The 13758-nt window shown below is 39.7% G+C and overlaps 1 protein-coding gene across 1 annotated transcript in view; it reads left to right on the top strand.

Moving 5' to 3' along the window:
* clasp2 (cytoplasmic linker associated protein 2) overlaps nucleotides 1-13758 on the top strand; it is a 63061-nt gene that overhangs the window by 17459 nt on the left and 31844 nt on the right. The window contains 5 exon segments of the mRNA XM_082185820.1: nucleotides 338-408; nucleotides 7314-7460; nucleotides 9704-9780; nucleotides 9927-10019; nucleotides 11606-11751. Coding sequence (XP_082041946.1) covers nucleotides 338-408; nucleotides 7314-7460; nucleotides 9704-9780; nucleotides 9927-10019; nucleotides 11606-11751 — 534 coding nt within the window.

The following is a 13758-nucleotide window of genomic DNA, read 5'->3' as shown; positions in this document are numbered from 1 at the left end:
TTGGGAGGTCTGTGCGTTTTGCATTCAGGATGCATTGTTACTGTGTTACTATATTTTTAATCATTTTTAAGCCTTGCTGAGCATAAGAGATATAAAATATAAAATAAAACATTAGAAAATTGTATCGCCCCCAAACTTTTGAACAGTAATGTACGTTGCTGGCAAAATTATTGACTATTTGATATCACCCAACTCTACTACACCCCATAATGCCTTACTTTGTGATTGTTTTCTGGGTTAGGAGAGCAGAAATATGACTCTAATATTTGTTTGTTTTTACATTTTGCGTGCTAATTTTAATATCAATCTCAAATCATCTCTATTCTGTGTGTTTCAGGTTACAGACCATTCTGAGCCGTTTTGATGAAGTGCTGAATTCGGGGAACATGGCCCTCAGCCTGAGTCAAGGTAAGTTAGCTTTTAACTCGCTGAACCTTGTTTGCAACACTCGTCTCCATTAGCTTCGGTTACAATGCTAATATTAGTCTTTGTCAGTGTCTTTGACCACAGCCCTGAACATAAGCCTTTGACATCTGAGCCCCAGCTTTAACCGGAATGCTACTTTCATCTAAATGCTAATCCTCATGTTTTTCATTAGCATTAGCATTACCAGAGGGTTAGCATCAACATAAAGCGATTGGCTGCTACTTAATGCTGGATTTCTGCGTGTCCCTTCTGTCTCCAGTAAGTTAGCTTTAATGCGAGTGCTAGCATCTAAAAAGGGGAGATGGTGTCAGACTTCCACGGCCTTGGAAATCTCCATGATGTATTTGGCATATGTTATGTGATGGCAGAGCTGGATCTCCAGACGGATCACTCTGTGCTGCTCACATGTTGTTGTGGTCTGGTAATGTGTTTTACAGTGACTTTATAAGCTATTCCATGGTTGCTTTTTTCATGGTTGCAGCTGTTGACTTTATGGGGGTAAACATGTGTTTATACATGTATTAATGGGGTCGCCTGGGTGAGTGTGTCTGATTGTTGGAAGACCCGAAACACCCGATGACCCCAGGAAACATCACTGATAATGTGTCCAGGCGCATCACATGGTGTTTGTTGTATGCTAAAAGTAGGTTCAGTAGTTGAGGGACAGTTCTTACCCAGAGATGCACAGTATATCTGTACTGGGGATGCTTACGATTCATCGACGATCGATTAATTGTCGATAATAATTTAATCAATAACTTAGCAATGGTCGATTAAAGGGTTAGTCCAGGGTTAGTGAACGAACCCTTTAAGCAAGGTCATAATTAAGTGTGGGTGGGAGGGGAGGGAGGGAGGGATTGGTTGGTGGGGAGTTGATTTCATTCGTGTTTTCATGTTCTCATTCTGGCTTGTTTATTGTCAAAACATGTATTAAGTGCATAGTTTTGAAGCCCGTGCGACTCAATGTACACCTACATTAATGTCTTCAAGCCATGCAGTGGATTAGGTAGGCTAGCTGTTTATTTCGAACTAGTGTTGTCAAAAATATCGATATTTCGATAAATATCGATACTGAAATATCTGAACGATACCAATACTAATTTCCTGAAGTATCGATACTAGCCGAGCTGTCACTTTCACTTCTCTCCAAAGGCGCGTTGTAACACACCACAAGCGCACTCGTCTCATTCGCTCTGGTTAAATAGCAAAAGTGAAGTGAATGGGGCCGATCACACTTGACGCGTTTTTTGCAGTGAGAGGCGCCTATTTTGAATTGGTTTCCAGCGAGCGTTCTGCGCGCTGTTTATGCGCCTGCTGCGCCTCGCGGGCCTTCCGTTTTAATGATGAAAGCTAGTTGCTTGAACGCCCGGAGAGTGCGATGATGGAGGATAAACTTGTGGTGCTCTCGTGGGTTACCAGGAGCTTAACGACTTCACGAACCGTAACTACCACAATGTTAACAGAAAGTAAATAAAGTTAATAAAAGGCTGATTTGACGTTTACTTGACTGACAGGACAGCGGTTTCAGTGGTTGCCGAGCAACATAACAAACGCAGCGCACTGCTCGTTCTGTGTGATTGGGGCAGTGCTGTGTGCCTCGCGTGTTCGAACCTGAAAAACGCGTTAGTGTGATCGGGGCCTAATATAGCTAAGCACCTGAAAGACCGACACCGGGATCTATATAAATAATTTCGAGAGGTTGGTAACTCTTCTCATTTTAACATTTCTGAAACATTAACCAAGATGGCCTAGTATTGTTGTTGATATGAGTGTGTGTTGTCTCGTTTTTTCACCGTAATTCTTAAAGTTAATATAATCTGACTGAGAAATCTTAGACAAGTAACGTTAAATATTTTAACTGTGGTCAAATGTAAATTAACTTGTGCTTATTTAACTTTATTCAAAAATTAGTATTTAATTCTGCAATTTGCCTTCATATCTTATCATCAATTTGATTACACAGATAGGCCTACTAATTAAACTAAACTGAGCTATTGAATGACATCTTTGAATTCAATAATGAAATGCCTTTAACTGAAAATTTTATGTTTTATCTTATTATTATACATTACTGACACTATATCCTCCAATTTGATACTGTTAAGTGCTTTGACACAATCTGTATTGTTAAAAGCACTAATAGTATTGTTATCGCATATAATGCACACACGTTTGTGTTTAAATCTGTTCATCAAATAACGTTAATGTATTAACCAGCATTAATGATTTTGAACAAGTGCACTACTTCAGGACATTTTTGTTCATGTAAAATATCCCTCATTGTCATGTTCTAGACTTGTTATATTTAGCTTTAAATAATAATAAAAAAAAACTTAATATTGTGGCAGTTTTTTTCTCCGTGGTATCGAAAATGGTATCGAATATCGATATTTTTCAAGGTATCGTATCGAAGTTAGAAATTCTAGTATCGTGACAACACTATTTCGAACTATTATATGATAACTTGGTTTGCTTAGTTTAACAGTATAATGGTTGAGTATATGCAGCTGTTTGCTGCTGGTTCATGCCTGTTCAAACTCTTTTCCGGTCACCACTTACATAGTCTCTGATACTTTGAACTTACCTGAATTATTTATTATCGTGCTTTGTGTGTTTTGAAGCAATTAGCTTGTATGTCCTTAGACATAAGTGAGTTTTGGGTCTAACTATGGAGTACCCAATAATCTGATTAATAACTCTTGAATTTTATTTTATATCTCAACTTGCGGTAACACTTTAGTTTAGAGTCAAATTCCCATTAGTATAAACTAGTTGCTTATTAGCATGCATATTACCAGGATATTGGCTGTTTATTACTACTTCTAAAGCACATATTAATGCCTTATTCTACATCTCTTAATACTACCCAATACCTAAACTTACCTAGACCTAAACTACCTTACTTACAAACTCAAGTTGACCCAACTTGCTCTTTATGTTAATACAGCACTAATGCAGACCCATTGCCTATAATCTGGAAAACAGATTCAGACTATTCCTCTGCTGCTATAGGCAATTAAATGAATAAAATCAGATTCATATTGATCTCACAGACCCTACACGTTTCAACATGTCTCCTCAAAAGTATTGGTGAACTTCCAAAAGTGTTAAACTGTTTGTTTTACCTGGCCATGTGCCTTGAGATCTCGCCAGATTTCACTATAAGAACAGGAAGGGGATCGATCACCATGCAACCAACTTCCTCACCAGTCGTTTTTAAATTTGGCAGAAGACAAAGTGGACGACATTCAAAGAGTTTTTTTTTTTCTGTCCAATGGCTTTGCCAATGGAGCCGCTGTGAGGAGAGGGTTGTAGAGAGAGAGCTGTGCCTGTCACGGCATTACTCTGACACAGCGTGACAGAGAGAGAGAGAGAAGGACGAGAGAAGGAGAGAGTGAAAGAGCTGCCTCTTCTCAGAAGCAGTATAGCCATGTCTGTGGGTGACGATGGAGATGGTGAGTGCGTTTATCTAATAACTTGTATAGAAATAACTACGCTGTTGTGGTGTTTGTGTACATTAGGGATGCATTACGCTCTGTTTATTTGGATTGGATGCAATCAGATGCTAGTCAGTCAGTGTTTTTATTTTTTTGTTTTTTTTTTGTTTTTTTTAATGAGTTGTTGTCCAGAAAATACTCTCTCCTATGGCTATTCTTTCAGCTACTTGTCTTTAAAGGGATACTTCACCAATTAGCATTAAGCTTTGTATCAGTAGAAACCTGTTAGTATTTTCAAATGACCGTGCTTCCCTCCCTCATGTCCCCCTGAGACGAGAGATTTCTGTATTGTGTGTCTGGAAAAAAACCTCAGATGACGCAAAAAATCGTCATTTTGCGTCATCGGAGGCTTTGTAGTCCAGAGGCGAGAGACTCCAGCCAGTAGGAGGAGCTCGTTCCGCATGTCTTCAACCCGCCCATAGGGGGATCTCGCGATAAAACGCCGTCTTTTCAGTTTCGAGTCGACTAGTAGCCTAGTTGTATCATTTCTTCCGATACTGCCCTCTGTAACCGGTAGGCGTCTCTTGGGGATGTCCTCGTAGGACAGCGAAGCAAGTGCATTCTGGGAGTTGTTGTCTTTCATCCATGTGAGCCAAAAATACATTTTCTGGCTTTTCTCAGTTTGGAAGACACCAACTTCTAAAATAATTTCACATTTCTACTTCATAAATGACCCAATTTAAATACACATTTATCTTTCCAGCGGTGAAGTATCCCTTTAAAGTCGCCAACCATTAAAGCAATGGAGTTTGATCAGAAAATATTGCATTAAATCTCTCTGACATACTAGTTATATTGGTTTCTGCATCAGTGGGTTTTGTCCCTTGGGAGTTCAAGTGTGACCTGGTTTCTAGGGCATTTTTGTTGCCTCCGCTACCCATTATTAGACTCCTCAGCTCTTGGCCTGGAAATTGAAGTACACTATGAGATGCTGTGTGTCTCTTGACTATAAATGAAGCTTTAGAGTACTTATGTTCGCTGTTCGTTTCGGTGGGCCCCTACTACACCAAACTCCTTCTCGTCATAATCCTGATAACCAGATTACATAGCCAGTTAAGTTGCGGACTGACCAGTGAGGACTCAGACATCAGCACTCACTCAGTCACCCAGCCATAAGCAATATGGTGTTCGACTGACAGTATGTGTTTCCAGGTCAGTTTTGACTGAGAAATGTGTCATGTACTAGTGTGTAGTCGGTTGCTTTTGTTTTTAAACTACCTCTGCTGTTACATACTACTATTCTTCATAACTGTCAATATGGTGGTGATACTTTTTTATATCAATAACTGTCACAATACTATATTACAGCTCTTTCAAGAAATTATGTAGTAATCTTTTTTTTGTTTTTTTAAAGCTTATTCATTGATCGAATGGAAATAATTGTGCGTTGACTTATGACAGTACACTGCATTTCATTGTGACTTTTATGATGGGTGGCCTTTTCCACCAAAAATATTCATAAAAAATGCAACTTAACTCGTAAGTATAGAAGCAATATCTTGGTTTTAAGCAAATATTGCTTCGAAAAATATTTCTGTATGACTTTATTTTTAGGTGACGTAGTTACACGTTAATTCATGTACTTACTATAGTAATAACAATAAATTATACATAATTAATATTACTCAGTACTTAAGTGCAATGGAACCACGTGTAACCTTCTTGATAAAAAATAGTTTTCTGATTTGAGCAAGCCATTTTTGGCTGACCAAAATTGAAACCAGTGTGAATCAGCCCTTTTTTCTCTCTCCAATCTTTCAAATCCACTGATGTGGGCTGATCTTGTTGTCATGGCAACAGCCTTTTGCAAGCGGCCATCTCTCTCTCTCTCGCGCTTCGTCCTTGCCTTTTCTCCCTTTTCCCTCTTTTCCCTTCAGCTTGTCCCCTCTAGCTTGTCCCCTCTTTCTCTCTTGCTTCCTGTTGCTGTTTTGTTCCTTTCGGCCGGCCTCATTCTCGATTGATCTCTCTCTCTACGGTCGTCATTGGCCCGTCCTTGTTGAATTGTTGTTCACGCCCTCCTGTCTCAACAAAGGGTGGGTTATGCTACTATGCTAATAATGCTACACACATAGTCAGACACACAGAGCCCTTTCAGCTCCGCTAGTGGGGTCAGCATCCATAATGTGTCAGTGCAATCAGGGTCACAATGCCGATTGCCCACACACACACACACACACACACACACACACTTTCATATGCAATCAAAGACCATGTCTCGGCTGTAGGGGTGTGGCCTTCGTTCTCATCTGTATTTATGCATTTTATTAAACTGTGCATGTTTGACCGTGAATGTGTTTAAACTAAGGTGATCACGCACCGACGTGATGCTAATTAGCTTAGCTTGAGCTCCAGACGAAATGAGCCCCATTGACATGCAAGAAGCATCCTCAAATCTCAAAGCTCACTGGCTGCTTATAGATGATGTCATCACTCTCCTGATTGGCTCTTCGGGAGCTGAGAAGGAGGTGGGCGGGGGGGGACGGTGTGCAGCAAAGTGCGAGGGAGTGATGGAGCAGGAGACGAGGGGGGATGGAGAGAGAGAGTAATTGAGAGAGAGAGAGAGAGAGAAGATGCCGACCAGCTTTTGGGTGGTGGTTTCTGTGAACTGTGGCGTGTGCCTTGCCGAACCGTCTGGGGATATTTTGTCACCGTGAGAGTCACTGTCATGTGAGCGGCAGCTTGGGCGTTGCCTCGGATACGAGAGAGAGCCACGCCCGCCTTCAGGCATGAGGCGCCTCATCTGCAAACGCATCTGTGACTGTGAGTGTCTTCTCGAAATGTACCTGTTTGATATGATGCCGGTGGCTCAAATGAACGTTGACGTCTGAATCAGTGCAGGCATTGGACGTCGCCCAGGTGCCGTGGAGATTCGGGGCGTTTTAACAGCTGGTAGATGAAACGAAAGGCTGTTTGTGTTCTTACTGGAAGCGCCCAATCTGTTCTTGTGTGTGGGTGGCTTTGGGCTTTTGAGTTTTGAAGGCATTTCTCTTTGTTTGTGCGTGTGTGCGAGTCATTAACTGTACCTATACTTCCTGTTTTTGCTGTTCAGTAATTGATAGGCCCCTAATAGTTCCTGGTTCTGGGCTGGTCATTGATTACTGAAGCTGATATTGTGGTGGGGAGGAAATCAGACCTTGTACTCGGCGTACTTGGTGATATAATCCTAAAACCTATTGGGTTTCAGAGGAAGTGGTTTTGTTCATTGATAGATTTCCTTTTTATTGCATTGGGACTAGAATATGTGACTATGCAAGTTGGCACAGAAATAAGTGGTTTTTGCTTATCATTGTACAGTAAGTCTATCCTGAAACAAAATGTACAATTAGCTCGTCTATTGAAATGCTGCCTGCACGTCTTGACTTTGACCAATCTTCTCATTGCTTCTCTCAGATCGTAGTTTTGACGACGATGACTCTGTGGACGGAAGCAGGCCGTCGTCGGCTCAGGCTGCGTTTAAGGTACCCAAAGTACCCAAGAAACCTGGAGAAGCTGCCGGCAGTGCCAGACGACCCAGTGCTACTGGTCCTGCCAAGACAGGTGAGACACGTGTGAGATTGTGTTCTTCAAAAATAATCCACTTATAGGTCATTATGAGTGGATTGAACCTTTTGAAGCATGTTGTAATACGTAAAATGTGACTCTTTAAATATGCGTTTTAATTTGGCTATATGTTCTGTTGTGTGTTGTTTTGCGCCCTACTTTAATTGCCCCTTGTGGGATTAATAAAGTAGTAAACTAACTAATCACTCACTGACTCAATTAGTCTGTGCTTTCAGAAAGGTATAATAAGCTTATGAGCTGGGTGTTACGTCTAAAGCATTATTATGATATGAATATATATGTATTGGTTGGAAATGAAATGAAAAATGGCTTATATATTTATTAAATAACCATGTTGTAAATCCTATTTATTTTTAGACCATCCAGTGAATTAATGAATTCACAAATGAAAGGTACTTTGCTTTGAAAGCTGTATCTATTTTTATTTGGAACTTGATGGACACAAACTAAAATATTTCTGGCATCAGTGCAAAAGCAGCTTCACATTACATAACGATTAGAACAAAGGACTCAACTAATATTATAAAAGAGATCATTACTCTCCTAAATTCTGGTTTGATGAACCACATTCAAAGCTGTTGTAAAATAGTGGATATGCAGACGCTAATATCTTATTTGTCAGTTTTTGGGACTTGACTTGTTTGGGACACATTTTGCTTTATATATTTTTTTTATTACTCTACTTTTTATGGTTTTGCATTGTTTATAAACAAAATACCAGCTACACTATAGAAAAATCTCTATTGGTTGTAAAGTCATAAATATAATCTCTATCACTGTATGATATACACTATCTTAACACCCAGTTCTACAAGTTTGAATATCATTGAAGGAAACGTTACAAAAGAGGCTCTTAAGAAGAAGTAATGAATAATGAGTCTTTAGTTTGTTTATTATTTCAATGCAAGTTAGAGCTGCACGATTAATCGTTAAAAGATCGCGATCTTGATTCAAACACCCACGCAATCTCATTCCTAAATGACGATTCGCCTGTGTCTATTAAACCTTTGACAAAATCAAATATGCGTTTGCTCTGCTTCGGCTGACCCAGAGAGAGCAGTTATCATGTATAAGTGTGAAACAGCATCACAAACCACACAGTGTCATTATTTCTGTGTTACCTTAATTCATATTATCACAGAAGTACTGGGATAAAAGTTTATAGTTCAGATGAACACTGATGTCTACGGAAGCAATCAAATTAGAGTAAAACGCCTTTGGAAAGTAACTTCAAATAATGTTTGTGTCGCTATGTGACTGTTAAAAAATATATTGTCTTTGAATCATTCATTGAAGAGATTCGTTCAAAAACGCTGATTCATCCAGTAAACAAACAAGTGAGGTATTTATGAGTGAGTCATTGAATCATTCATTCAACCTGTTTATTTTTTTTATTATTCATTCAGAATAATTAAACATTTGAAGCAGGAATTAACATTTTGTCAGAACCTCTAGTGAATCACATGTTATTTTGTTTAGTTGAGAATTATGATCTCAGTTTGAAACAAAAAGTCGTGATTCGCAATTTATCCAGAACCGTGCGGCTGTAATGCAAGTACACACTTGCACACGTCTAATTCATGTCATTTTTGTAGCCGCATGATCTGATGCTTTTACAGAACGAGAAGTTTGCACAAATACCTTTTTACAAATACTTGGTTCGTATCAGCAGCAGTTCACAATGAATTGATGTTTCTGCTGAGGCTCAATACCAAAGGTCCACGCAAAATGGGTTTTCCTGAAGGCTGACTGACAGCTCACTGGTGCTGATGTGGCCACACCCCCTCATGATTGATCGTTCAATTACAGCCAGACAGGAAGTCCATTAGGATTGAGAGCTGTTAATGTGTCGGATGGGTTTCCTCCCTCCTGTAATAGGTTGCAAAGGGCTATTTCACTGAGTATGGTATACAGTTTTAAGAAAATCATTTTAAAATATAACGTGGTTTACAACTTCCTCCCCCACCTATTTATATCACACATAAACCTAAAACATAATCGCATGCTTGATACACAAAGAACACCCTCCCTTTTGCATGGCAATACAACGATCGCCATAGTAACACCTCAGTTTCTATGGTAGCGGCTGGAACTGTCAGTTGTCTGTCAGCGTGATTGAGATTAAAAATGTCTCACACTGTGTTAGACGGATGCATCTACCCCTCATAAACATCATAGTTGTCTTGTGTCTTAATGGATGTCAATCGTGTGTGTTGCAGGAGCCTCTAAGGAAGCGGCAGGAGCTGTGGATGAGGAGGATTTTATCAAAGCATTCACAGACGTCCCCACGGTTCAGGTGAGACATACACTTGCCTATAAATGAGAGATTCCTCAGAACCTAATTACAAATCTACCTGAGGGTTTCATAACGTTCACGTTGATGTTTGATCAAAGGCTTGCAAGTGTTTGATCTAAAACTCTCGTGTGTCTCTCCTGACGTAGATCTACTCCTCACGGGACCTGGAGGATAATCTAAACAAGATCCGTGAGATTCTATCTGACGATAAACACGACTGGGACCATAGAACAAGCGCGGTGAGTTCAACAAACACTTGTGCAAGCATTTTTGTCTAAGTTATGCTAGTTGATATAACAGTTGCCTTGGACATACACTGACACCTAGTGGTGTGGATGCAGCATTGTGCAAAACCACGGTTTCAGTTACTAATGCCACTGTTAAAAAATTCACTATTTACAGTCAGCCATAATTAATTGATCAAGTGACCCAACATGTCCAGTTAAATGCCGGTTACTGAGATAAAGGAAGTCAATTTGACTGGTCATGTGATCTCAACATGGCTGCCCCCATGAGGGGACCCACTCTGTGTATAATAAAACAGCTTTCATTAGGCTACTGATTATTCATTTCTTTGTTTAAAACTTTTCAATAAGGGAAAACAAGTGACCAACTCTTTGTTGAAATCTCCCCCCCTTGTATTTTGATGACCATCCGAGTGTAACGGATTCTGCAAAAGAAAAAAATGTAGGGTTGTGGGGATAATAGTTATACTCACTATTTCTTAACTGAATTTTGAGATGTGGGCATTGCACTCAAAGATGAATGCAAGCTTGCAATTAGATCTCTTTACAGTTACTACTCTCATAAAAATACACTTACACCTACACCTACACTTGCTTATAGGTTTCGAATTCTACAAATGGCGCATTTAAGGTCCAACAACAAATGTTTTATCAAAATGTATTTGTCACTCCTACTCCATTGCGTCTGTTTGGCGCGCACTCGTTCACCGAAGTCTGTGAAGTTTAGCGGAGACTCGCTTGCATAAGGCTCGTCCAGGAATATGGAAATATTTGCATGTAATAAATATATAAGTTATGCACTGAGAAAAAACATTACATCTCAAACGCATTAAACCGAACTAGTATATGTCAGAGCATCTGACGGGGAAAGCTGCGTTGAACTACTTTCTAACGAGTTATTTTGAAGCCCTTAATATAAAGCATGTCTCAAGTTTAGGACAAATTGGATTATGCTCTTCCCCGCAGCAGCTCACTGCTTTCCTCTGCTATTTTTCAGATGCGCTCATAACTTCAATCTACTGTATATCGATATAAACAGTATTGCCTCGTTGTTTTTAAAATATACAGATATATCATACAAACTCAATATACTTGCAGTCAACAGTGGAGGGCTGAGGTTTAAGCAGACTAAATGGTTGGAGAAGTCCTACATCACCAGAGAAGTCTGTCATCTTACCGGAAGATTAAGTTGATTGAACATTACGAGGCCAAAATAAAAAATGTAAATGCATGGATGAATCGTTCACAATAACATCTATAAAATACATTCACAAAATGCATAGGGTGAATTTTCATTTAATGCCGACTTTAAACGCATCACCATTATGTTTCCGTATTTTGTTTGCAAGAAGTGACTGAATTTGTTTGCTGAATAATTGTGGTTCCATTGAAAATTCAAGAGGGGATGGCACTGGGATGCAGTAGACCTAGAGTTTTCTTTGTGATCATACATAGGGATTGTTTACACAAAAAATAAATAAGTAAAAATCTCTATCAGGCTTTTATGTAGCTTTGCCTATGCATCCCATTCATTTGTGACTTTGATGTGGTCTTGTTTTCCCCTCCCTCTCCCTCCACAGCTGAAGAAAATCCGATCTCTGCTGGTTGCCGGGGCAGCAGACTATGATTGTTTTTACCAGCACCTGCGCCTATTGGATGGCGCATTTAAGCTGTCGGCAAAAGACCTGCGTTCTCAGGTGGTGCGGGAGGCTTGCATCACAGTGGCGTGAGTGTCTAACTCACATCTTGAACAATGTTAACTCAGATCTCTGGCATTAGAAAGCTGTGTGTGCATAGTGTGCAGATTATTGAGATCCGTCAACCGCTCGATTAAGGGCTAGAGACGAGTCGACAGGCTCATGGGTGCTGTTTACACCTGCCCACTTCATGCGTTTTCTCAGATCGGATTTATCAAAACGATTCCATTTACACCTGGTCACATAAATGTGTTTTTGCAAAACGGATTTAAATCCGATCTTCCATTCCCGCGCTATATGCAGATTTAATGGAGTGCACATCACCGAAAGCAACAGATATGAGCTGCATTTTATTGATCATCAGTTAAAAGACCGCAATAGGAGAGAGCGGCAACAGCCCTGTAAGATCCTTTCGTTTCTTTACTTTTAATGATGGTGATTGTGTGTTAAGCGACTTACTTTCACTTGGATTTGCGATTAGTTTGCACATTGGCTTGATGAATAGATGCTCATCTGCGGCGATGCGTGTTGCAGTAGCGTCGTCATATCTAGCTATAACATTACATATAGCCTATAACACGCTCTCACACGTTTATTTTTTTTAGCATTTTTGGGAGGTGTAAAATTTACATATGTGGTTTCAACAACCAGATGCATTTACACTTGTCCAGTTTCGTCTGGAATGCGGCCCAGACCTCCTCCTGAAGTGGTTTGAGCGATCGGATTCAAATCCGTCTCGGATGCGTTTCGGAGGGCATTTACACCTGGGGTCTCATTTATAAAACTGTGCGTAGGATCCTTACTAAAAGTGTACGTGCGCCCGAAAGCCAAAAATGGCGTACACAAAAATAAAACCATTCGTACGCCAGAACCTGCGCAGAATTCACTTTATAAATCCCAGTCAGCGGAAGATTGTGCGCACATGCATCTCCACCCCGAAATATCCATATATGGAGCTTACAACGCCTAGTTTTACTATGCATATCCTCATCTACATATCATTTGCATATGCATATTCATCCACGTGATCACATGTTTAGACATTTGGAAAACATGAGATTTGGATGTGCCGTCACATTACATTGATAAAAATCATTTAGTAGCCTATCCTTGCCTTTTTTATCATTTATTTTTATAAATAAATCAAATAGTAGGCTATAAAATAGGCTACATTTCAGAGAAAGATTTTCTCAATCTTTTCCACTGACCAAATAGTATTTTTAATTGATTTATATTTTTAATGGAAACAGATAGGCCTTGTAGTGCATTATTTGCATGAAAATATTTTCTCAGACAATCTGCTGTTAGGCTTGGTGAGTGAAATTATATTTGTGTTATCTTTCTGTATATGTATAATTTTCTTAATGTTCTGTCTAAAAGTGACCAAAAAAGACATTTAACTCCAGCTCACCATCGGTGTCGCCAAACTGCTCCGTCTCCAAAATGTTCGTACGCATGGGTCAGAGTTTGCGTGCAGGTGCGCAAATGTTCCCGTCAAGTTTGTTTTTATAAATTACAACTTATGCGTCGGAAGTGGCGTACGCATCTTTCTGTTTTGGATCTGTTTTGTGCGTACGCAACGGTTATAAACGAGGCCCCTGATCTTTTCACGATCAGATAGGTATCCGATCACAGAAAACTAGGGATGTCAATTTTCACAAATTCCCATGATCGATCGTCGTTTAAATTAACGATCAATTAATCGATTCATCGTTAGCCTTAATACTGCGATATGCGTCTACTGCAGTGGCTATAACAGCATGACAGGGTCTGCAAATGCTGCTCAAAACGGTATGTTCCTCACCAAATCAATTAGAATGGTTTTAAATATAAATAAAGGGCTAGTAGGATTGTAAAATGTTTCGATGTGATTGATAATTAAATTAATTATTTAATAATCAAATATAACTACTAATACAACGTGTCACCAACGCCGCCTCATATGCGCTTAGAATGTGTGACTGTTGTGGACGCGCTCTTCCTGGAACAACTGCACGCGCTGAATGAATCTGCTACCGTTAAACTGGAGCACTTTG

Source organism: Leuciscus leuciscus, assembly GCF_965113295.1.
Source record: "Leuciscus leuciscus genome assembly, chromosome: 12".
Classification (NCBI taxonomy): domain Eukaryota; kingdom Metazoa; phylum Chordata; class Actinopteri; order Cypriniformes; family Leuciscidae; genus Leuciscus; species Leuciscus leuciscus.
The sequence above is the reverse complement of the archived record's forward strand: the minus strand, read 5'-3'. Positions and strand labels throughout refer to the sequence as shown.